The sequence below is a fragment of the Myodes glareolus genome, chromosome 22 (genome assembly GCF_982192425.1).
Source record: "Myodes glareolus chromosome 22, mMyoGla1.1, whole genome shotgun sequence".
Lineage (NCBI taxonomy): Eukaryota > Metazoa > Chordata > Mammalia > Rodentia > Cricetidae > Myodes > Myodes glareolus.
The window spans coordinates 20,433,293-20,457,272 of NC_142047.1; the positions used below are offsets into that span (position 1 = coordinate 20,433,293).

A 23,980-nucleotide genomic window follows, 5' to 3' on the forward strand; every position below is an offset into this window, starting at 1 on the left:
CCTCTAGTCCTAAGAGAGAACAGGGTACTCTGCCCTGTGGGAAGTCCAAGGCCTTCCCCCCCTCCATCCAGGCTTAGGAAGGTATGCATCCAAATAGAATAGGGTCCCAAAAAGTCAGTACATGCAGTAGAGACAAATCCCAGTGCCATTATCATTGGTTTCTCAGTCTGCCCCAATTGTCAGCTACATTCAGATGGTCCAGTTTGATCCTATGCTCCTTCAGTTCCAGTCCAGCTGGATTTGGAGAGCTCCCATTAGCTCAAGCACACTGTCTCAGTGGGTGGACCAACCCCTCGTGGTCCTGACTTCCTTGCATGAATGTTTAAAAAAAAGCTTCTAATAAAGACAGCAGTGACTTTCCCTAAAATTGTCAAGAGTAGACATAAAGGGTAATGGTTTTGCTCAGATTCACTACTTGCGGTCCTAGGTACAGATGACTCCCTGTTTTAAGAATGCATAAAGGAACACAAGACTATGTAAGTTTAGTTTGCTAATACAGAATAGTTCTCTTGGTGTTGGGACAAAGAACAAGTCACAACTCCAGCACTTTCTTACTGTCACCATTCAGAGGAGTGGAGGGACAGATCTGACAGACTTCCCGTATGCATGTACTCTGATGTGAGGGGAAGGGTTAGAACTGGTTTGGGGCAAAAGTAACCTAAATCTTCGCTCATCTTCTAGAGATGGTCATGTTCAGGATCAAGTTTAATAGATTTCAATAGAAAGTTTATTGTAACAGCTATGGGAATCTGGGACTTTTTAGCCAGTATTTCCAAAATCCCAGAGGAAAATGTACTTTTACCTTGCAAAAGGGAACTGAAGATTTTGTATTTTTTAAATTTAGTTTTAAGACTACTCCAATCCAGTGCAAAAGCAGGTTAACTCACAATTATCAGAAAGAATGAATGGAATGGTAGAGGTTTCGATGACAATAAAATGAGAAAATTGAAACGTTAGGAAGAGTGTTGGATAGGCGAATCTTCCAGCTATTTGGGAATAAATGACTTCTTTACAGAGTAGGGAGCCACTTACCCATTTCTTTATTCATTTATTAGAAAAATAAGGCATTTGAACAAAGTACTTAAGAGACTGAGTCAACACTCAACTCTAGTTTTAAGAGCTAAGTTTTTCTCATTCTTTCAAGTGACCTTCTCCTGTTAAAAGAGCCCTTCCCAAGTCTTCCTCCCCTGCTCTGTCGTGTGTATTTCCACGAGCATTGGAAGAATGTGTTAAGTTGTTATCCAGGAAAATCTTAGACAGTATGAATAATATAAAACAGAGGGACAAAAGAATATAGTTTTGGGGTATAATATTTGTCACTGGACACATTCTAAGTTATTCGGAACAATAGGGGAAGCTGAAGGTATTTTAAAAATGACAGATCGTCTCTCTGCATAATAATGTTTGCATGGGTACCCCAGGCCCCCATCATCCTTCCAGCAGAGAGCCAGATGTGCCCTCTAAATTAGTGGACTGGGCAATCAGGCAAATCCAAATTGAGGGGTATTCTGCAAACAGCTGTCACTGAACTGGAAAAGAGCAGGGACCACTCTAGAATAAGAAAAGTTAAAAGACATGGCAGTGAACACATCATCCTCGGTTGCATCCTAGATGAAAAAAAAAAAAACCCAAAATAAAATGTACTACTTAAAAAAAAAGCTATAAAGGACATTAGAGCAATCAGGAAAAAACTGGATATGGATTTGCATTCAGTTTTGAATGATGCTACTGTGTTATTCATTAAAGTTCTGAAGAACTGTTATATAGGAGGATGTTCCAATGCTTTCAAGTCTCCTAAGTATACAGTGGGTGAAGTAACAAAAGCAACTCACAAATGCGAAAGGGAGGAACTGAGGGAAGGGAGGAGAGGAAAACAGGAGAGGAGGAGGGGATGAAAGGAGGGGTCAGAGGCTGGTAAAGAAGGAAACAGAACAGAATTGGGGACAAAGGAGAGGGAAAGGAGAGAGAGAAGAAAGAGGAGGAGACAGCATGAGGGGTTTATGTAGCAGCGAGCGGCACAAACAGCTCTGGCACCACATTCAGATAGGTTAAAGGCAGAAGGCACGCAGAGCTCACCAGCGGCTCTGCCTTCGGGAGTTCACTGTGTTACCAAGTAAGTGCTGGGAGGGAATTTAGAGTGCTAGGAAGTAATCCTGTTCCTGCAAAAGGGAAGAGAAAGGCCCAAAGGCCAAGCTGTTTTTTATAATGCACGGCCGCAAAGAACCTCTTAGTTTAGAATTTGACAGTCTGCCGTCTGCCAAAGGGAACACGGCAAGTCAGAGAGTCTGAAACATATATAGGTCACATTTCCTCCCCTGGGACATAATGGCACTTACATGATTTTTAATTAAGAAAATAAATAGTGCCCTAATATTTATCTTTAAAGAAAGTACAAACTAGTTACACATTTGCTAAGGGTATAGCTATTTTTGGAGTTGAAAAAGTAAATAAAAGGTGAAACTGTTCTAATTTTAATGCTCACATACATGTGCCCACTGGTTACTGCTTTGCATTTAGTTTAAGACAGCCTTTTTAATAAGCAGAAAATGTGCAGTTTTATATTGTTTAAATTTTAATATGGATTTTTTGTTCAAAACAACAGACATTCAGGCTACTTGTAAATGATACAAGATTTTTTTGCTAATGAGGCATTATGTAGAACATATGCAAAAATCACAACTCAGTCTTCCAAAATAGACCACAACAACAGGAAAAAACATGACTTTAATAAAAAAGAGCAGCACTGGGATTTTACTTCAAAGCAATTAAGGGCTTTGGATAACCAAAAGTTTATGTCAAGCTGATGCCAAACCAAACTGGTCTATTAAACACACACTACGGAGAGTTTCTGTGCTGCTCTAGGAAAGGCTCCTTGCCATAAATATCAAGTGCTGCCACTCTGCAGATTACAGCTACGTTAGGTTCATGCTTGAGAACAAGGGGTCCAACATCCAGATCAGACTTCTAGAATTTCAATCTGAAATAATGTACCAGTGGGAGAGAAGTTCAAATATGTTTTCCATTTTGTTATTTCTCTCTACAGTAAATTACACCAAGTTTTACATTTTCCCCTAAGTTTTTCAATAATTTTCCATTAGCCTCAAAACATTGCTGTTACACATAAAGTTTTGAGCTACAAGTAAACATAATTGCTAAAATGTCTTGAAGATCTTTATTTCTTTAGTTTCAAAAACTGTATTCAAGAAACAACGTGCTATTCAACAGAGGTATCTTTCCTTCTAAGCAGATAATGTGGATTTTAGTTTTATAAACTCATTGGGGTAAGGTACTAACTAGCTTATTTCTTTGGCTTCTATAGCAATTTTCCTTTGCTCATCATACAATTTCTTTTCTACTTCTAATAGCTGATGTGGTAAAAAGAGACTGCTTCTTCTTATGTGGTTCATCTGGTCCCCGTGGAAGGCCGTGGTTTAGACTTCAAGGTAAACACTGTCTTTTCTTGGTAACACGTAGAATATGAAAGCATGTTGTCCTGCCTGCACTCTCCTTCTGCTCAACTGTGTCCTAGGGTTGGAGGACTTGTGGCGCCCCTCTTCAGTCACCGAAAGCCTAGCTCTAAGATGACCACACCCCTTTGGAATAGGAACAGTTAACACAGTCCGTCTTACTGTCCTTGAAGAATGTAATAGGAAAAGTAGTCCCTGATAACCTTTGCCTAATGGCTGAGCAAAACTGACGTGACATGTCTCAAGCCTGAACCTGCCCCGAGTAAACGTGTGTGTGTTGGGGTTGGTGTGTGTGTGAATGTGTAGGACAGAGAGGCCCATGTTTGGCATCTTTCTCAACTGTATTCTACCTTAATTTTTGAGACACGGTTTCTCACTGAACCTGGGCTTGGTGACTAACTGATAAGTCCCAGGGAGTCTCTGTCTCTGCCTTCTCAGTTCCAGGATCAAAGGCTGTCATGTCTGGCTTTTACGTGGGCACTTGGGATCTAGCCACAGATCCTTAAGCTTGCATGGTGTTCATGTTACTGACTGAGTCATGTTCCTAGTCACACACTGCATTTTCTGTTCAGGCAATATCTTAAGTATAGATGCTGGTAATAATACTAAGAAAGCACACTCAGATATGAGGTCCAAGACTCTGGCCCTGTCCTTCACGAGGAGGCAGCCATGCTACCTAAGGAGGCAGAGTCTAAAGTAGTTCTTTCTGGGGAACATGGTTAATGCCTTGTTACTAAAAGTGATGTAAAGCCAGAATTTTAATTATGCCCCAGCTTACATATAATTCTCAAAAATATTCATCTTTCTTAGGCCATGTTAAAAGAATACTATATAATTTTACTTGACATTAGGATCCTCTTATATAATATAGTTTTACATATTACAGTTTTAATATAATTATAAATTATACTAATCTTTCAAATCTAAGACTTTTCATATAATTTTTTAGTATGTTTAGACAAACAAACAAGGAAAAAAACCAAGTTGGTGCTAGAGAAATGGACCAGTGATGAAGAGCACTGGCTGCTCCTCCAGGGGACTTAGGTCTGATTCACAGCGCAGTTACAGCAGCTGTCAAACACCTGTGGCTCCAGTTCCTGGGGAGCCATCACCTTCATCTGGCCTCTGTGGACACCAGGCACACATATGATGTACAGACATATATTCAGGCAAAAATCCATACATATAAATTAAAATTAAAATCTTCCTTTAAAACCACAACCTAAGCCTACTGTTTCATGTATTTCCTTAGATCCTTCATCATGCAGGGCTAGCTTGTGAAGACAGGATTAGAGCTGGTGAAAGGGCTCAGTGGGGAAGGCGTGTGCTGCCCTGCTGCTTGGGGACCTAAGCTCAATTCCTAGGGACTCTTGTGAGTTGTTCTTGGATTTCCACATGGATGCTTGTGCACATACATGAGTGTGTACACACAAAATAAATAAATGTAATAAAAACCCTATTTTTTCTATTTCTAATTTTTAAAAAGCAATACTTAATACTCTATCTGAAATTAAAGTTAGAAAATCTTACTGGGATTTTTATACAATTTGTTACCCTATGTGTTTTTATATATCCCCTTTTATATAAAGGGATATTAATGTCCAGTGATTGCTAGTTCTTGTTATTTTAGTTTTTGTGGTGGTGATGTTATTGTGTGTGTTTTCCCCTTCTTTGGAATTTGCTGCTATGAGATCATCTATTGTCGGTGTTTTTGTGGATGTAGCTGACTTTCTTGGGTTGGAGTTTTTCTTCTAGTACTTTGTTTTGGGCTGAGTTTGTGGCTATGTATTGGTTAAATCTGGTTCTGACGTGAAATATCTTGTTTTGTTTGTCTATGGTGATTGAAAGTTTTGCTGGATATAGTAGTCTGGGTTGGCATCTGTGGTCTTTTAATGTCTGCATAACACTTGACTAGGACCTCCTGGCTTTCATTGTTTCCACTGAGAAGTCAGGTATAATTCTGATAGCTCTGTCTTTATATGTTAATTAACCTTTTTCCTTTGCAGCTCTTAATATTCTTTCTTTATTCTGTATGTTTAGTGTTTTGATTATTATGTGGCGAGGAGACTTTTTCTTGGTTCAGTCTATTTGATGTTCTGTAAGCTTCTTCTACCTTCATCTTCATAACTTTCTTTAGGTTAAGAAAGTTTTCTTCTGAGAGTTTGTCGAGTATATTTTCTGTGCTTTTGAGCTGAACTTCTCCTTCTTCTATTCCTATTATTCTTAGGTTTGTTTTTTCATGGTGTCCCATATTTCCTGAATATTTTGTCTTAAGCTTCTGTTAGATTTAATGTTTTCTTTGACAGATGAGTCTACTTCCTCCATTGTATCTTCATCGCTCGAGATTCTCTCTTCCATCTCTAGTATTCTGCTGTTTATGCTTGCACTTGTGGTTCCTGATTGTTATTCCATATTTTCCATTTCCAGAATTCCTTCAATTTGTATTTTCTTTATACTGTTTTTTTTTAAAAAGAGGAACTTGCCCAGTATGTCACATAGTTCACAAAGCAGAAATAGAAGTCAAGTCACTAAGTCTGATTTAAACAAATTATGAGATATGTGAAAAGAGCAAAAGCAATACCACTACCACATGCAATTTTATTTGGGGTCCACTAAAATGAACAGTAGAAAGGTATCTTTAGACAAGCCTGAATATAAACTGGCTATTAGATGCTATCAATAAATGATTATTAATTTTGTTGGGCATAGAGATACATTCTCAACTATTTATGAGTGACAGTGTGCTAGGACTAGCTAATTGAAGGAAACAGAAGTGTAAGTTTAAATAAAGTAATATTGTTAAGGTATTAACAGCTGTTGAAGTGGAGTTTTATATACATGAGTGTCCCATAAGCTACTATTTGCAGTTACGTCAAAAGAAGAGAAAAGGTTGTGAAAAGAAGGTAACTGAAGAGATTCTGTGGAGAAAAGAAATCTTGTTCAAAACACCATGTCAACACACAAATGAACAAATATGATCAGAACCAAAAACTGAGAGAGAACAAAAATATCATTTTATAAAACACCAGAATACAGTGGTCTCAAGGAAACTATTGCCAAGGTAGACCATAAACCACAACAATCATAAGATTTTCTTATAAACTGAGTACAAGGAGACTTGACACCTTTTTGTGGTCACATGCTGCTAAGCACTGTGGAACTACAGGCTGAGCAAACCCTTAAGACTTGACTTAAACACACAGTATGGGAGTGCAGCTTGTTACCCATGCTTCTCTGAGCAGCTGTGATCAAATGATGCAAACTTCTAAAGTCTTGACAAGTGGGGTAAATAGAGCCAGATGAGAGTGGCAGCCAGCCATAGGATGATTAGGGAAAACTGCCCCTTCTTCACAGGAGTACTTGATACAGTTAGTAGGTCTACAGCATTTCTACCCAAAGAATATTAAGTAGAAATAGGGTTTATAGAAATAGCTTAGATGGATTTTTCATCTTATGGTTCATGCTAAGTTATTTAAAATTAATTTGGAGTATATCAAAGTGATATTTCAGTCTTAACATACCTTTGATCTGTAGCTTGTTGTTCTCGAAGCTGAAGAAGAGACAACTCAATTTCATTTTCCTTTCTCCTCAACTGAGTTTTCAGGATCTCTGCTAAGTGCTCTAATTCTTCTATCTGGCCTCTTTGTGACTGAATAACATTTTCTCTGCAATAAAGAATTTTGATAAGAATATGCAGTTTGAGGAGAAATTTGTAGTATTTAAAGTCAGGGCAAAGATAGCTCTTTATTATAATATAGGGCAAGAAAAAGTTAATAAAGTGGCTTCTGCATACAGTGAAATAGCAGCGGATTCAATGTGATGACCTGGACTATATCTGGGACAATGTAAGAGATGGCCTTTTAGAAGATACTGTCTAGGCAATAGACTGGTCTGTGGTTGAATTCAGTTAAGGATGCACAGGTCACCTACTGGATGCTCTACAACATAATTTATGTGTCCTGCTCTTTAGTACATGCACAGCTGTTAACACTTCAGAGAGTGAGCATGACATGTGCCAAACATAACTATGGTCTCTAGCGTGCATTTATTTCTTCCTTGTCTGACAGCGTCCAGTGCAGCGAGTCCTGGGAAACTGTTACAAACCCTGGCTTTTCACTCGATTAGCTAAAAATGAGAAATTATTTAGCCTTTTATTTCCTCACTAGTTGATAACTAGTGTGATTGGTATTTAAAACATTCAAAAGAAAACATTTCAAATCTGTATCATTTTATTCTTTAGCAATGTTCTAAGGCTGATAATCTTAGTGTAATGCTTTCTTTCCTTAGTCAATGTTCTGATGATGCAGGTAAGGGCCTAACATCATTTGCACAGCTCAGACACTGAAAGCACCAGATGAACCAGAAAAAAGATGAATGAGGAAGAAGCAACTCTTTTGAAACCATGACACGATGAAGAATGCACGTCTCACGGAACCACAGGAAAGCAAGAGCTGACATCCATGTGTGTCACATACTTCTAGACTTTCAAGCAGCTCTTCACTCCTCTCCATGTCTCCCTCCCCCCAAAAACGGTTGAGTTAGGATCTAAAAAAAGGCCTGTAAGTTTATGGGAATGAAAATGTCTCTAAAACAGAAACTATTCGAAGTGACTGACTTTCAGGCCATTCCTTTGGTGGTAAATTGAACATACACCCTGCCATCAGTACAGATAGATAAACTATCCACTGAGAACATGTTATATAATACCTGTTACTACTCCCCAGAACTAGCAGTATTTTAGTAAAGCAAATTATTTATACATACTCCACTTTTGTTTACAATAAAGGAAAAAGAGGGATCAAAATAAGACATAATCAATATACAAAGTTCTAAAATGACCACGAAAAAGAATACATACAAATTTCTTATTTCTCCTCTGGCTTCTTCAAGTAAACTACTGCCATATTTTGTGAGCGTAGGTTGTGCAGTTTCTGCTTCATCTATATTTTGGAATCTTACACCTAAAAATAAAGTAGTAAACTATTATGGAAAAAAAGCTAAGAAAGACAGATCCTTGATTTGCTAAAAGTATATTTATAATAAACACTAGGCTACATATGTTCTTAGAATGGAGCAACAGAAGTGCAAGCCAAGGGGCATTATCCCTCAGCCACCAGCAGATAGTATGTGAAACAGAAAATGTATTGCCCTCTGAACAATTCTGCTAGAGAAACCATCTAGAAATAAGTCTATACATTTTGGGATTTAGAATTCTTATTTTCCTTTCTGAAAGAACCACCATTTTTTTAATTCAGAGATTTATAATAAAAACTGAAGTATGAAGGGAAAAATTTAGTCTATGGTAAAACCAAATATTACTGTTCAACTAAAAGAACGTAGCAATAAAGTGATGGCTATTGACATCCCGTGACACTGATAGATCAGTGCCCTGCACAGTCACCATCAGGGAAACGTCTTCCTGCAACAGAAGGGAACAGATGCAGAGAGCCACAGTCAGAGAGCGAGAGACCTTGGGACACTCAATGCATGTAACACAGCACATGTTTGGGGGTCAGAGTTATCTCTTCCACTGTATGTGTCCTGGTGATTGATCTCAGGTCACCAAGCTTGGGGGCAAGCACCATCTCATTAGTTCCTTTTTAGTGGTTTTGATAATGATCTTTTATACTTAATCATAAACATCCTTTGATCTTGTATCCTTAATTTATGTCATCTTTTTTTGTTATTCAATCCCAATAAGAAAATTCATATTTTAAAAAAGGTGGTTGGAGAATGAATCACCAACAAGAGATCTTAAAGCAGTATCCTACAGTATTTTTCTAATAGAAAGTTGCATGTTCTATTTATGGTGGCACACTCGTACAGTCTCAGAGAGCAGGGAATCTGAGGCAGGCTGACTGTTTGAGCTAGCCTAGGCAATAGAAGGAAACATTCATCTTAAAGGGAAAAAAGCATATGAAGTTTGGCGTGGACAGTCCATTTGTTAAAAAGTCAGACATACTTTTAATTATATGTGTCACCTTCTATTTCCAGAAGCATTAGAGTGAAGTGCAGACTTTAAATAGAGACTAGTCTAAGATCTAAAAAAATTCTCTTTAGAGAAGTTTTAACCTTTTCAAAATGAGAAATTCCAATATTTTTCAGTTGACAGATGGATATGGATTTCATTCATTCTTTCTGATATGCTGCCATAGCCTACTCTGCAGCACAGGAAAAATCTGCCTGAAACATCCAGACTTCACTGTGCTACAACAGCCAGACACATGGGCTACAATACTAAATCTTAAGCTTTCCATACACAATTATGGGGAAACGGAAAATTAGCAGAGGAGTTAAAAGACTAAATTCAAAATATACTGATTTGGTCACATGATGATTTGATTATTAATTAGTAACTTTGGTCATTATTTTTAACTAATGGTTATTACATACATACTCTTTTCAGCTTTGCTTTGATTGTCTGATATAGACCAGGATGGCTTCAAATTCCACATCTTCTTGTCTTATGTCTTTTTTCTTTTCTTTCTTTCTTTCTTTCCTTTCTTTCTTTTTTTTTTTTTTGGTTTTGGTTTTTCAAGACTAACTTTCCCTGTGCAACAGCTGTCCTGTCTTGGAATGAGCTCTGTACAGTAGGCTGGCCTCGAGCTTACAGAGATCCACCTGCCTCTGCCTCCTGAGCACTGTGGTTAAAACTGTGGGCCACCACTATCTGGCTCGTCTTAATGTTTTTAAGAATAATTTATCATCACTATCCTCATCTTCATCATCATTTGTGAAATGCCAGTTTTTGCCTGTGTACCACATGCATCGTGGTGCCCTCATAGGCCAGAGTATAGAATCAGATGTCCTGGAACAAGAGCTATTTACATTTGTGAGGTGTTATATGGGTGCTGGGAATTGAACCTGGGTTCTCTAGAAGATCAGTAAGCGCTCCTAGCCACTAAGTCATCTCTCCAGCTACTTGCTGCAGTCTTCTGAGTACTGGGTGTTGGATCACAAGCTGATACCATGCTCGGACACTAATGACTGTATTTTATAAACATACACACTTTACAAAAGTTTTGCTTCAGTGGTTCTTCACAGTAAGAACTGTGTCTACATAATGTCAATCACACTTGAGTTAGTGCTCACCACCATTTATTCCAAGGTGTAAACAGAGAATGAAGCCCTCCCCACAGCTGTTTCAGGGTAGATGCCTCCTAGGGCCAGAGGAGTCTGGGCTTCTCACTTAGCCCTCTCTCAAGTCAAGACAGTCTTAAAACTTGGGCCCACTTCCTAGTCTTCAAGGCAGCCTTGAAGGGTGTACTGCACATTGAAGATTAACTTTGCAAAGGACACCTCAGGTTTATTCACACACCATGATTAAGTATTCATCAATATTGACCACAGTGTGTGATTTCTGTGTCCCATACTCTATAAATGCGGAAGCAGTTCTAAATCACAAAGAGAATATAGATATAAGGAGATATTTAAGTTTACAAGTTATGTTTAAAAGACTGATGTTCCATGGATCAGTTTTAAAACAAATATTTTTAATAGAGGAGGTTAAGCTGATACCTTTGATTTGGGCAGTAATTTAACGCAAGTGGCTTGCCGTATCAATGCAAAGTTTGGGCATTACTTTTATGTAGCATGAAAGACCTGGCAGCCCTTCTATATCATCTCATGCACTTGCATTTCTAGATGACAACGCTAAGGTTCAGAGAGGACACGACACTTTAAGAGAATGTCCCTCAGTGAGCTCCACTTTCCTTCCTCTTACCTAATCCGGCATTATTATCACTCCATTTTATAGATGAAGAAAACGAGGCTGAGATGTCAAGGGCTGACTTCCATATAAAATAACAATTCACGGCAGAGTGTGTTTGCTGATTTATACTTCGCTGTGCTCACTTTGATTATACCCAAAGGCTACCGCAATCTCACATAGTGGCAACAGCTGAGCCCTTTCATCCTGCAGCTGCCTCCTGTCCGTGATGAGGCCGTCCTGACTTCAAAGGTTCACTATCTAGGGAAGAGACAGTGCTAACATTTTGCTTTGGAAAAGAAAACTACAACAATTTTTTCTACTCTCCTTCTGTTCATATGGTGTTTCCCTTTCCTCAGTGAATTATAACTAAAGGCTTACATCATTTTTTAATATCACAAAAGATGTTGGATATTTCTGTGAAGCATATTCCTAATAAAAACCAATTAGAGGGAGCATTTTATTTTCTTCTCTAGAAGTGTCATTGCAAAAAAGCGACTTAAGATATTTATACACTTTTAGTTTCATTTTAATAAGTTCATTTGGGAGTGGAAAGAATTTGGCCTTGATGCCTGAATTAGCTTGGTCTGCACAATTGCTTTGTAATACAGAGAAGCTTTACACCATTCTTTTCAGTGTGAATAAACTGATGGCATAATTATTTTAGAGATGACGAGACTTTTATAACCACCAGCTCTAGTACTTTTTACATGTAAAGAAAACAGCAAATCAACAGGGACAATCTGTCCTACTTTACCAGCGTGCAGGTCCAAGAACTCACATTCAACTGAGCCTCAACTGCTCTTAGCTTTACACATGCCTACTAAAATAGTTTTGGGATTGTTTAACTAAGTAAATTAGAGTGACCTAGGGATTCCTGAACAAAACCGACTTTGTTACAGGATTATGATCTTGCAAAAAGCAAGCCTCAAACTGTTTCTAGCCCCCTTTGAAGACATGTGAGAACATGAATAAGAAACAAAGCTGGAAACAGGTTTAGACTTAAGTGCAGTGTTTGGTGACTGTTTTACCTTTCCTGGGACATTCCTGTAAGCCTGTGGTTGCGCTAGCTCTCCTGCGGCCAGTGTTAATTCGAGCCTGCACACGACTGTGCGGAGTTTGCCTGTGCCCCTGGCCCTGGAGCTGCTGTTTGGCTGATATTAGCCTGTTTTTGAGGACTTCATTTTGTCTTTCAAGCTCATGGACTTTCTCTTGCAGCTGCTCAATCATTTCTTCCATTTCTACATCTCGTCCCAGCCGCTGGGGGCCGCCACCAACCCGCTCATATCTTTTCTTGTCATTAACTAGCCGTATTAACTTGGTGGCCATTCTAGGGAAATAATAAAAAGATGAAAAGGAATGTGAGAAGTCAGCATAAAATGCATTCTGTTGAAAGGAACATAATCACTGTGAAGACTCCAGTGCAGAACCTGAATAATAAATTTCAGGTTTTGATGTAACTATTACTGCCTGTGAAGAATCCTTTGATGCTAATTGAAACCACTGGGCAACAATCTGCTTTATAGCACTGACAAATAGCAGTTTCCTAAGGCTTATCATTTAAGGTTAGTAAAGAGAGGACACATATTTACCCCATATGTTCCAGAAACGCAATTTTTAACGCATGACCTTATATAGGAACACTGGATGCACTTAAATGTAGTCAGAGTGTGGATGTGGTGGGCCATGCCCACAACCCACAATGAGTTAGAACTTTTGAAAAGTGATCTAAGATTATGCAGATTTAGGTAGGATAGTATCTTATATTTCTATAGGATTAAGACAAGGAAAAATCATAAAAGTGATAGAATTCACAGATGTACACATATAAAATCCAGCGGAAAATTCAAAATAAACCAAAATGTGACATTAAATGTTGGTTAGTGCTCAATAAATGCTTGTGTTTAATTTCAGAAAATAATTACATGCAAGAAATATCATTTTAATGATACTTAAAGTTTTTTGACATAAATTGTTCTACTGACATTCCAGGAACTTATACCTTTGACTCTTTCAAGTTTTGATAAAAACTGGTCAGACAGAACAAAAGACAGAACGGGCACATGGGGGTGATGTAATATACACGCATGGAAAACATGCCTGACAGGGAATGGAAAAATCTTGGCAGGACAAGAAAGAAAAGGTGGCTTTGATGAGAGACACAAGTTCAAGACTTTACAAAATTGGTCGCACATCTTCAATAGCTGATTCTAGTTTATAGTGAATCTATTTTTATAAAGACCCAGACAGGAGATTGGAAATAAAAACACACTACATTTTTCTTTAAGTGCGGTTTGCTTTATTTTAGCATGGTTATGGACAGAAGCTTTTACTTAAGGGAACAAAAGTGAAATAAAAAAAAAAAACCCTTAATAGCTTTGGGATGTCATAGAACTACGTCTTTCCTCTAAGCACAGTCCTCTGTAAATGCGGTAGTAATACATGTCTATCTACACTTCTGGCTACTCGGTTACAGCATGCGGCATCAGGGAGAGCTATGCATAACATAATCAGTTAAGATTGTTTTCTCTTTCCCTTGAGGCACATCCACTAAGCATGCTTTATAAGGAATACTGAATAATAAAACCCAAGATCCAAGAGTACCACAAACATCCTGGTAAAGTAATTAGAGAATTACTTCCTTTTCCATCTAGTACTGTGGATGATCTATCACTGGGAAACCTGACCAGTTATCATCACCCAGCAAAACCACATTCTGCCTTGTCCAGTAATGAGGTTAGAGTCCTGAGCCCTGCTCAACGTCCCATAGTCATCCACATGAGAAGTCAATTAAATATCTGAATGCTTATTACAGGAAGATTAGCACTTAGAAACATAGATTACAATAAAGAGGAAAGTAAAGATTTCATATAAAAATCAGTTATCAGAAGAATGATAGAGGATTTTTTAAAGCAAGAGAAGGATATAGAGAGTGTCTTCAAATTCTTGACATGGTTTTCAAGGGAATTTCTTCATTTCTTCATCAGGAAATTTAAGACTGGATGTGCTTGTTTAGTCACAGGAATGTTTTAATATATTTAAGTTACTAATGAATTGTAAGTTATGTGGTAAGGTTTGAGTATTTACTTAAAAAGACAATTTGTAAAATCCACATTTACACAAGAGGTGACACCGACTCTCACACCTTAAGGATAAATGTAAAGACCTTCTATCCATGGATCCAGGCCAACGTCAGTGAGGTAAGGATGAGAAAGTGTTTACATCTATGGGCCTGTGTTCAGTAAGTAAGGACTCCACATTAGTAAAAAGTCTCAGGAGCGTAAATGGCCTGAGCACAGGATACTGGAGAAAGATAATAAAATACATACATACAACTCAACTCCTAGCCCAGTCCCGCCCCCAAATGAAACTAAGTGGCTCATTATTAATTAAGCTGGTTTTATTTTTTTGGTTAGGACAAATTACTAATATGGTCAGATTGTGAATTCAATTCTTCTACTGCCCAATTAAGTATATAAAGAAAAGAAAAAAAAAACAGTTTAGTGGTCACAGACTTCACATCTCATTCTGGCTGGTGGACCTAGGTGTGCTATTGGTCAGAAATGAACGAAGCACATCTTAAAAGTAGCCATTCCCATGTCTTGAAACCAACTTAAAGTAGAAGGCTTGCCCTAGGCTGATTGGTGGGTCTGAAACTAAGTCTACAGGGTAGAAAGTGAAATGGAATCACTTTTGAAGGATAAACTCTAAGCACTTTCTTTAGAGTCCACCTTCCTTTGAACCCAGAATGTGACTTTGAGTACAGATTTGTACGCATTCTTTTGTTTCCAATGCCAGGCACTCAAACGGTGGCCACAGTATGTATTCCTGAGTACAAAGGAACTGAAGAGAAATTACTGTGAAGACATTGTTTCTGCACGCATTTTTTTTACATGTCCATCAAAAGTGACAATGTGCTTTTTCAGAAATGGCAGAGACTGTTTGAAATAAATACAGAACGAAGACTAACCCAAGTGAAGTTAAACATGCCCCAGATATAAGTGATGTTTTCATTAGTAAATCCCAAATCATAAGCGAACACACATTCTAAGAAGTTGGAATAGTTAATTATTTTTTAAACTTTTATGACATTTAAAAAAACAGATGCCGGGCTATATGCTTATTAAGTCATAAATATTAACCCCAAAGTTATTTATAGACCGAATACACTCATGGTACTCTTAGCTATTAGCTGTGTTCTTTCAAACAGCAATGTCAGACATAATAAACACAATCTTCTTGGTTTATTATTCTACTTTGTAAGATTTTCCATTTTTAAAAAATTCTATTTATTTATAACCTGCCTGTTCCAGAAAAGATTGAAGGTGGGGCTTTCAATTAAGTTTATAAAAAAACTATATCCTTCAAACTTTACAGAGTTAAGAAAAAAAGCTAAAAGCTTTTTATCATAACCTTTTAATTTTATCCTCTTGCTTGCGGGCATGCTGTTTAAGTAGAATGTTCTCATCATGCAAACGCAAAAATCTGTCTTCCAGTTCCTCACGGCTGACACGTGACACTGCCTGGCGAGCCTTCATTGTTCGTGCAGTTGAAGTTTCTGAAAAAATGCCAAGATTATTAATTGTAGCATCACTGAAAATAGTCTCTAAAAACTGGTAACTGCTGATACTAAAAGAACCTCTGATGTATTCCTATTTTTCCTCCTATTTACTTTCCCCATTTTTTTGTTTTATGAAACAGGGCTTCACGCAGCATAGGCTAGCCTCACACTTGCTGGGATGACTTTGAACTCCTCCTAATCCTTGGCCTCTATTTTCCAAGTGCTGAGATTACAGGCAGGAAACATAACACTCCAACTCACCCCCACCCCAGCTGACCTACAAATTAAGTTGTTTTTCTCTAGAAAATGTTACAGCATTGTTCATGCCAATGACCTGAGGTGAGATGAAGCATCTGTGGCATTAATGCTTCATGTACAGTATTAGGGATCTGAGCAACAACTTTATTCACTAGCATGGACTTAATCACTGTTTCAGAATGTAGGAAGGACCTGATTCAAAAGATTTCTAATTCCTATTCTGAGTGATGTAAAGCCTCAGAGTTGGGAAAGTCAGGTTACCTGATCTGGGAACAGCTCTGTGGTAGAGCACATGCAGATCGTGTGCAAGGTTTAATCATGAACATGGCAGCAAGAAGAAGCCCCTGTCTCTGCAAATACATATAATATATATGGAGAGAGAGGGGGGCTGCAAAAACTGGAACAATTCAGTGAACATAATACAATTAGGACATTTTTCTCTAAATTAGGAGGCTAGGATAAAGAAAAATAAACTAAAACAAACACAAATCCTCCAAAATGAAAAAAAACCCCTGTCATTTGAAAGTTTAACAGAGCATTTCTCTACAAGCTTTTAATGTATTAAAAATTAACTTTTAGATCTGACATAGTAGCATTTGCTTTTAAATCTCAGCATTCAGGAGGCAGAGGCAGGACATTTCTGTGAGTTCAAGGTCAGCCTGGTCTACATGGTGAGTTCCAGGCCAGTCAAGGTTACGTAGTAAGACACTATCTCAAATACAAAACACAACACAACACAACACAACAGACTTCTATAACTTTTAAACATATATACATACACATACACACACATATATGCCTATTTAATTTTCAATCAGATATTAAGGACCAAAGGTGGCTACTGATGATAAGGACTAGACTTACACAGTACCAAAACCCAATAGTACTTACACAGTACCAGAACCCAATAGTACTTACACAGTACCAAAATCCAATAGTACTTACACAGTACCTAAACCCAATAGTACTTATACAGTACCTAAACCCAATAGTACTTACACAGTACCAAAACCCATAGTACTTACACAGTACCAGAACTCAATAGTACTTTCACAGTACCAGAACCTAATAGTACTTACACAGTACCAAAATCCAATAGTACTTACACTGTACCAAAATCCAATAGTACTTACACAGTACCAGAACCCAATAGTACTTACACAGTACCAGAACCTAATAGTTTTAAACACTTCAATTTTGTTTGTATGTGAATACCTGGTACTATTTCAGTATCAGGTTTCCTTTTAATATTTGTGGTCAGTTCTCAATGATCAATACATTGACTACCTTTCCTATGGTAGCTGAACCTGACCATTGATATTGTTATGATTAAATGGTATATGAAAAGTCCTTAAGATACATTTTGAACCTCCAGCCTCCTACAAGCAAAGTTGGTGGTGTGAGGGTTTGCCTGGCATTGTCCACACACATAAACCTGGCTCTCCAACCTACGCTGCTCTTTAAATCAGGGCTTTGCTTTCTCAGTTGAAAGTACTCTTCAACTCTACAGGAACAACTAAATGATAAAAGGATAAAGAAAGCCTTTAATGTATATTAATGTGATTGAAAACTCACTATCACTTGCATAAACAGGCCATTTTGAGATACTCTACTTGAAAGGCAAAAATTTTAAAATATGGCATTTCCTCTCGTATAAAATTTAAACATAAAGAAGTGTTTTAGTGGCGAATGTGATTTAAACCAGGCAATTCAGTTTGGAGGCCTGATACTCTATGCAGTTTCTACTCACGTGTGGAATTTTAAAAAGATGATTTATACCAACTCTTTATCAGAGCAGAGGGGATCTTGCATTTGCTATGGGCTGTTGATAATTGACGCGCGCAATAAAATACCATATGTGTTTTAAACTCCCCGTCTTGTTTAGTCCAATCAAGAGCTATATAGTTACTTAAATGGCTGGGTTTGTATGACTATCAGAAATACTTTAAATTAAAAGTACAGAAATTACTGATCAAAGTTCATAACTGTAATAAATAACAGGTGGCCGTACCTTGTAACCCTCCAGCTCCAAAGAGGTTTAGACCTATATCTTTCACCGGCAGGTCTCCTGCCGTCTCATCGCTTGGACCAGACATGGCTTATCTATGGAGAAAAGAAAATTCAAACAAACTCTTCTAAGTTATTGCATCAACTACGCAATGGAATGAGCCAAATAAAGAGACTAGGAAACTAGAACTTTAATGGACATGTTATTGCCCACATGTGCGGCTTGAGCGAGATGAAAGCTCCTATTCTACAAGGAATATTGCATCCAATCATGAAGACTGTCCTCTTTCAGCAGAGGATTTTCCACACTTTTCTTAGGGAAGGAGGTAAGATCATCATTGTTCCTTTTCTTATCCATCTATCTGAAAAAAAAACAAAAACAAAAAACAAAAACCAAACCCTTCCAAAGTTAAGACATACCTCCTATCCCTTCTCCTTTCCTGAAAGACAGCATGAATTCTGGGAAAACAAACCAACAAAAAAACCAGCTCAGGCCACGAACTTGAGGCAAACAGTTTGCTCTACCATCTAACAGCTGGTTATTAAATTTACCTAATTTAAAAAATAGAACAAATTATACCCATCTCATAGTTATTCTAAAAGCAAGTGAGATTACAAACTCAGGGCACTTAGCAAATGTGCCGGGGATGTCAAGAGTCTGAGAGTGCCAACTGTCTGCATGGTGTACTAATAAATGGCCCCATTCCGAGCTCTGTGACAGGCTCCATGTGTTTGTGATGTGTTTCCACGATTGTTGCAGCCCCCTTTGTTACTTCAGGCAAGTTCCATGGATGAGTCACCTCAACATATTAGCTTGTCTTGCTTGCTCTAGAACTTTTAGTTTTGTTTCTTTCCAGAGACATACCACAGTAATTTAGCTCTGCATATGGCTATGAATATACAGTACATAGTAAGAAAATAAATAAATAAATTCTCTATTTCCATTTCGACTGTTAGATGGAAACTGTTAGTGAAGAGCCCTTGTAATGAAGCGACTTCCAAGTTCTAGAATGTTGGTTGTAGAGTGTGAAGCCCTTGTTTGCTTCTGTCTCAGAGGCTGGGACAGAGTGTGGCACACGCAGTGAGAGCATCCACTAAGCAATCATTTGAATGGGTAAAGGGAGCTCCTGGATTCCAGCGTCTGGAAACTGAGACTCGGCTTATGATGATTTCATGGATACGTGCATGAAGATCATCTCTGAGAGAAAGGGTCCAGAAATTTGACTAGAACTCACAGTAGGCTGAGAACCACACTGCAAGGGACCGACGTCTCAGAGAATGACTGCAGAAGATGATGCTAACACATACTGAATGCTCAATGTGCTTGCAATACACACATGCAACAGCGACTCAGATGGTTCCTGATATACAAACAGAAGCTAACACAAACTAGCTCAGCTGCTCAAGGCCATCCATGCAGGAATTAGTGGTGTGGTGGTATTTTTGGTTATCACAACTGAGAGTGCTGTTGGCGTGGAGTGGGTGGATGCCAGCAATGAAATACTGGTTTGATGTATAATGATGAATTTTCAGGCCCACAGTGTGACTCATGTAGAGGCTAAGGAACCTCATACCATGCTGCATGGCCTCCTCAATGCCCCGAAGTTTCCCTCCTTGCTCTCTCTGCTTCACTTCCGCTGCTCTCCACTTCCCTCAAGTTCAGGGTTTTCATCTTGCACCAAAGGCCCTTGCATTACTTGTGTCCTCCTATGTCAGAGCTCAGACTAACTGTCTCAGCTTCCAGCTTTGCTTTTTCACGGGAAACCTATGCCGTCCAGGCTGACCTCAAATTCCCCAAGAACGCCAAGCACACCGGCCTCAAATTCTCTAGCCTTTTCTTTTCTAAAGACACGATTTCTCTATGTAAGCCTGGCTGGCCTCGAACTCAGATTCACCGGCCTCTGCTCTCTGAGGGCTAGCATTAAAGTGTCACATGCCCTGTGTAAACGCTGGAGTTTTCCTGAGTGTGCCATCCCACTGGGCTTATTTCTTACGGCAACAGCCTCTGTTATTGTTTCTGAGTTGTTCTGTCAAACCCATTGTCTTAGAATTCATTTTTAATTTAGCATATTACATTTTCACACCTATATCATTGTTCTTTGCTTTATATCTATCCCTGCAAACTCCCCAACTTCTCCAGCTTCCTCTCACTGGTCCCCTTCCTCCCCCAAATAACCCCCCACTTCTGCTATCTGATGTCACATAGTGGGCATCAATGTTCACATTTATTGAATGAATAAATAGTTGTCAGGCACTGAGAATGAACAATGTCTTTGTCTATAATGGCTCTAAGAGACTACGGGAGTAGACAGATGAGAAACAGTACTAAACATAGGTCACTAGGAACTGACTGTGGTGGTGGGAACTTGTGACAAGACCTATTACTGATTTTGAGGCCAGCACGGGCTAAAAAGTTAGTTCAAGGCCAGCCTGGGTACATAGGGAGCGACCCTGTTTTTAAAAATCGACAGCCACCACCACCAAACAACAACAGAAACAAGTCCCTTGGGAGTCTTAGGTTTTAAATCCAATCCCAAATCTTGGGAAATGGAGCGAACTGTGACTGTGCTCTTCGAACTGCAGGACTGAGACAGGGAGGCCAATTCCCATCAGCTAGGTTTCTGGTTTGGCAGGCGGTCAGGGCGGACAGTGAAGCAGGCCTGTATTGGGAGGTGTGTCGGGATGGACTCCTTTTCACGCAAGAATCTCAGGCCTTCCCCAGGCCTCGGAGAGGACCCCAGGCCCTCAGCTGTGAGGCAGAGGGAGGGCTGGCCAACCTGCATCTGCCCCCACCTCACAAGGTACTCACCTCAGCGTTCGCTCCCTGCTAGCTACCGTTGCTATAGCGCCCAGGGCGCGAGCTGCCGCAGGCCCAGAGGAGCACGGGAAAACATGGTGTGTCCCGCTGCCGCTGGGAAATGTAGTTCCCCCGGGCTCTCGGACGTCGGCGGGTCGGGTAGCGGACTAAGCTAGCCCAGCTAGCTGACTTGAGAAATTCGGCTCTGAAACCCAAGGAGTTCTCGGGAATCTCGCGGAGCATCCTGGGAAGCGTAGTTCTTGCGGCTCTTAGAGAGAATCGAGCCAGGCGGGAAAGAGTCGCTGAGAGAACTACACATAGGAGGCGGGGTCCTGGGACAGGGTAGTCGCGGCCCACGGTGGCGAAGAAGGCTTTAGAGGCAGCATGAAGCGCGCACAGACCGCTGAGGAACGAGAGCGTGAAGCTAAGGTATGTGGGACTCCGGGCATCTGGAACTCTGCGTTAGTCCAGGGCAAGAGGCAAGGAACCCACAGACCAGCTGGGGTGGTGAGCGGATGCTCGGCGTAAGGCCAAGGGATGACAGGGCCTTGTTTGCAAGAGACCTGCAGACGTGGTGTGTGTGTGCGCGCGCACGTCTGTGCTGTAGATTCGTATTGCTGGATGCAGACCTAGTATAGTTATACTTGGTCAGAAAGGAAAAGCTAGATCTACATCAATGTCCGTGTTCTGCTTCTGAACCTATTCCTTGGTTTTATTTGTTGCCACTCTTGTGCCTCAGTTTACCAGATGTGTGCTTTCTCAGCCCTAGTGGTCTCCAAGGCCCCGAGAGCAGCTGAGATAAAGTATCTATTCGGTGTCACTTATTTATCTGGAACATTGTCTCAGTGGCCAGGTGACGTAGTCTGCCTGGTCTACACAGGGGCTATGCTTAATACGCTTTACCTAGCTTCTGTGTCTAGTACTTTCCTTGTCTCTGTCTTTTCTGTTCAGTTTCTGACAGGATATTCCATGGGATGACAGTAATAACAGGAATAGTGCCTTTACTTATTTACAGTAATTATTGTATCGGACATCTAAATTAAATGCATAATATATTACTTTATATTATGCATCAGATGGCAAGACAGTATAGATCAAGTATAAACAGTCTGTTCTGCAGATGAGGAGTGGAAGCTCAATGTTTTCCTTTTCTCCATTCTCAAAATTGTGACCTATCGATTTGTTCTAATGCATCAGCATTCAGTCTATTCTTACATTTCTATTCCCTTGGGTGAATCTACCATGGTCTCTTAAGTGGCTTACCACAACAGCCCCGTTATTGGGCTATATCCACTCTCTCTTAAATCTTTATCCTCTTTCTTCTCCAATCATGCAATTCTTCCTACACTCTACTAGAGAGTGATTTCTTTTTCAGAATTTAAATCTATTCATGATCCTTTGACACCACCTGTTCAAATCTCTTAGGGACTTCTGCTGCTTAGGATCAATACAGATCTTCCCACAGTCCGAAAGATTCTGCATGGTTTGGGTTCACTGTGCTTCTACACCCACAGTGGACACAAGAGACCACCTACCAGTCGCTTTGACCTTCTCAAAAGTCCCTCTCGTTTGTAGTTCATTTGGTCAAAGGCCTTCTACATGCCGTTTGGTGCTTATTCAATAGTAGGTAAGTACTGGCTGTGAGGATCAGTGGGAGATAGAACAGGCACAGTTCTTGCTGTTATAGGATTTTGCCTCACAGGGGAGTCGGCCTTAAGGCAGTAAACGTAAGGATTTAAAATTTTGAATATGTTGTGTAGTAGCCTGAATTATGTATTTTACAGACGTGGAGACAGTCGGGCAGAAGTTGTGCCTTGCCCAGAGCCTGTTGTTTTCTATGTGAGAGTAGGGATCAGAATCAGGCCCTATGACTGTAATCCCCTAGCTCTTTCTGTTTGTGAAAAACACTTTGACTTGAAGCGCAAGTTGCTGGCCTCTTTGCTTTTTAAACATTTCTTTGATTTCTTTTTTAAAATTAGTTTGTTCCTTGAAATATTGGCTGAAATGAAATGTTTTAAATCTTAGATAGACAGTGTACAAGTAATCGGGAATGATTGTTTCTCATCCTGTTCAACTGAATTGAGGTATGACTTATATAGGGTAACTTGTAATTTATTGTGTATAGTTTGATGAGTGTGACAGTACATACATACAAAGTGTTCCAGTTGCATAGAGAACATCACGATCGCTTTTAAAAAAAATTTCTGCACAGCCAATATCTTCTTTTATTTTTACCTCACTGTGAATCAGTCACAATTGTTGAATCTCTATTATCTAGACCCTCTTATCTAAGCGGAGACGTGCGATACGTGTCCTGGTGTCTTTTGCTTTTATCTCATCATTCTTTCTGAGTTCTGTACATATTCTCAGGTTGCTCCTTTTCTGCTGGTGAGTACCAGTGCCTTTTGTGTGTTTGCTCACTCACTTATTGATGGGCATTTGGATGGTTACCGGCTTGGGACTGTTAAGAAAACAAGCTGTGAACAGTCATATATCTCTGTTTCTATCTACACTGGGCAATGCATTCATCTGCAATTTCCTCTACCTCTGTGTCTAGGCAACCACTATTGTTTTGTTCACAAGGACTACCTCTTGTGGATATTTGTACATATGCATGCATACGTGCGTGCTTGTGAAGGCCAAAGCTCTACGTTGAGTTTCTTTTTCAATTGCATTCTCCCGTATTTTTGAGGCAGGGTCTCTCCTTGAACCTGGAGCTCGCTAACTGGGCTAGGCTTGCTGGCTGGTAGCCCTGGGGTTCTTCCTGCCATCATCCTTCTTGTGCTGGGATTACAGGCATGTACTGTGCCTGATTTTTTACTTCAGTGCTGGCGTTCCAAACCCAGGTCCTTTTGCTTGAGCAACAAACATGTCACTGACTGAGCAGTCTCTAGCCCCAGAACATTCTCATGTACTAGATCATATATGGTGTGACCTTTGTGTTTGGCTGCTTTCACCCAGCATACATGTTCATACATGTTGAGGTTCCCACATCTCGCAGCACTCATCAATACTTCTCATTACCCAGAAGATGGTACTCCTATATCGAGACACACCACATTCTAGTTATTTATTTGCTTTCTATTGCCATGATAAAATATGACCAATAGCAACTCAGGGAAGAATGAAAGGGTTCATTTCATCTTACACTGTTTCGTAACAGTTCATCACTGAGGAAAGCC

General features: G+C 39.5%; 2 protein-coding genes across 6 annotated transcripts in view; one reads left to right on the forward strand and one right to left on the reverse strand.

Moving 5' to 3' along the window:
- Positions 1–20,940, reverse strand: part of Rpgrip1l (RPGRIP1 like) — a 98,385-nt gene extending 77,445 nt beyond the window's left edge. For 3 of the 4 annotated variants that reach the window (XR_007230560.3, XM_048426784.3, XM_048426781.3), the window contains exons 1-6: positions 20,811–20,940; positions 18,006–18,097; positions 15,589–15,733; positions 12,207–12,505; positions 8,326–8,428; positions 6,989–7,132 (exon numbers count right to left, since the gene is read on the reverse strand). Coding sequence is in view for 3 of the 4 variants with exons in the window: in XM_048426784.3 (XP_048282741.3) it covers positions 6,989–7,132; positions 8,326–8,428; positions 12,207–12,505; positions 15,589–15,733; positions 18,006–18,090 (776 nt within the window). In the remaining variant the exon portion in view is untranslated. Of the gene's footprint in view, positions 1–6,988; positions 7,133–8,325; positions 8,429–12,206; positions 12,506–15,588; positions 15,734–18,005; positions 18,098–18,421; positions 18,461–20,810 lie in introns of all 4 variants that reach the window. The other variant, XM_085682022.2, reaches the window with a different exon arrangement.
- A 25-nt stretch (positions 20,941–20,965) lies between these two features.
- The window catches only part of Fto (FTO alpha-ketoglutarate dependent dioxygenase), a 336,812-nt gene continuing 333,797 nt past the window's right edge, over positions 20,966–23,980 (forward strand). Inside the window, exon 1 of one of the 2 annotated variants that reach the window (XM_048426787.3) lies at positions 20,966–21,227. In XM_048426787.3, the coding sequence (XP_048282744.1) occupies positions 21,183–21,227 (45 nt within the window). In that variant the 5' untranslated portion in view covers positions 20,966–21,182. The remainder of the gene's footprint in view (positions 21,228–23,980) is intronic. The other variant, XM_048426786.3, reaches the window with a different exon arrangement.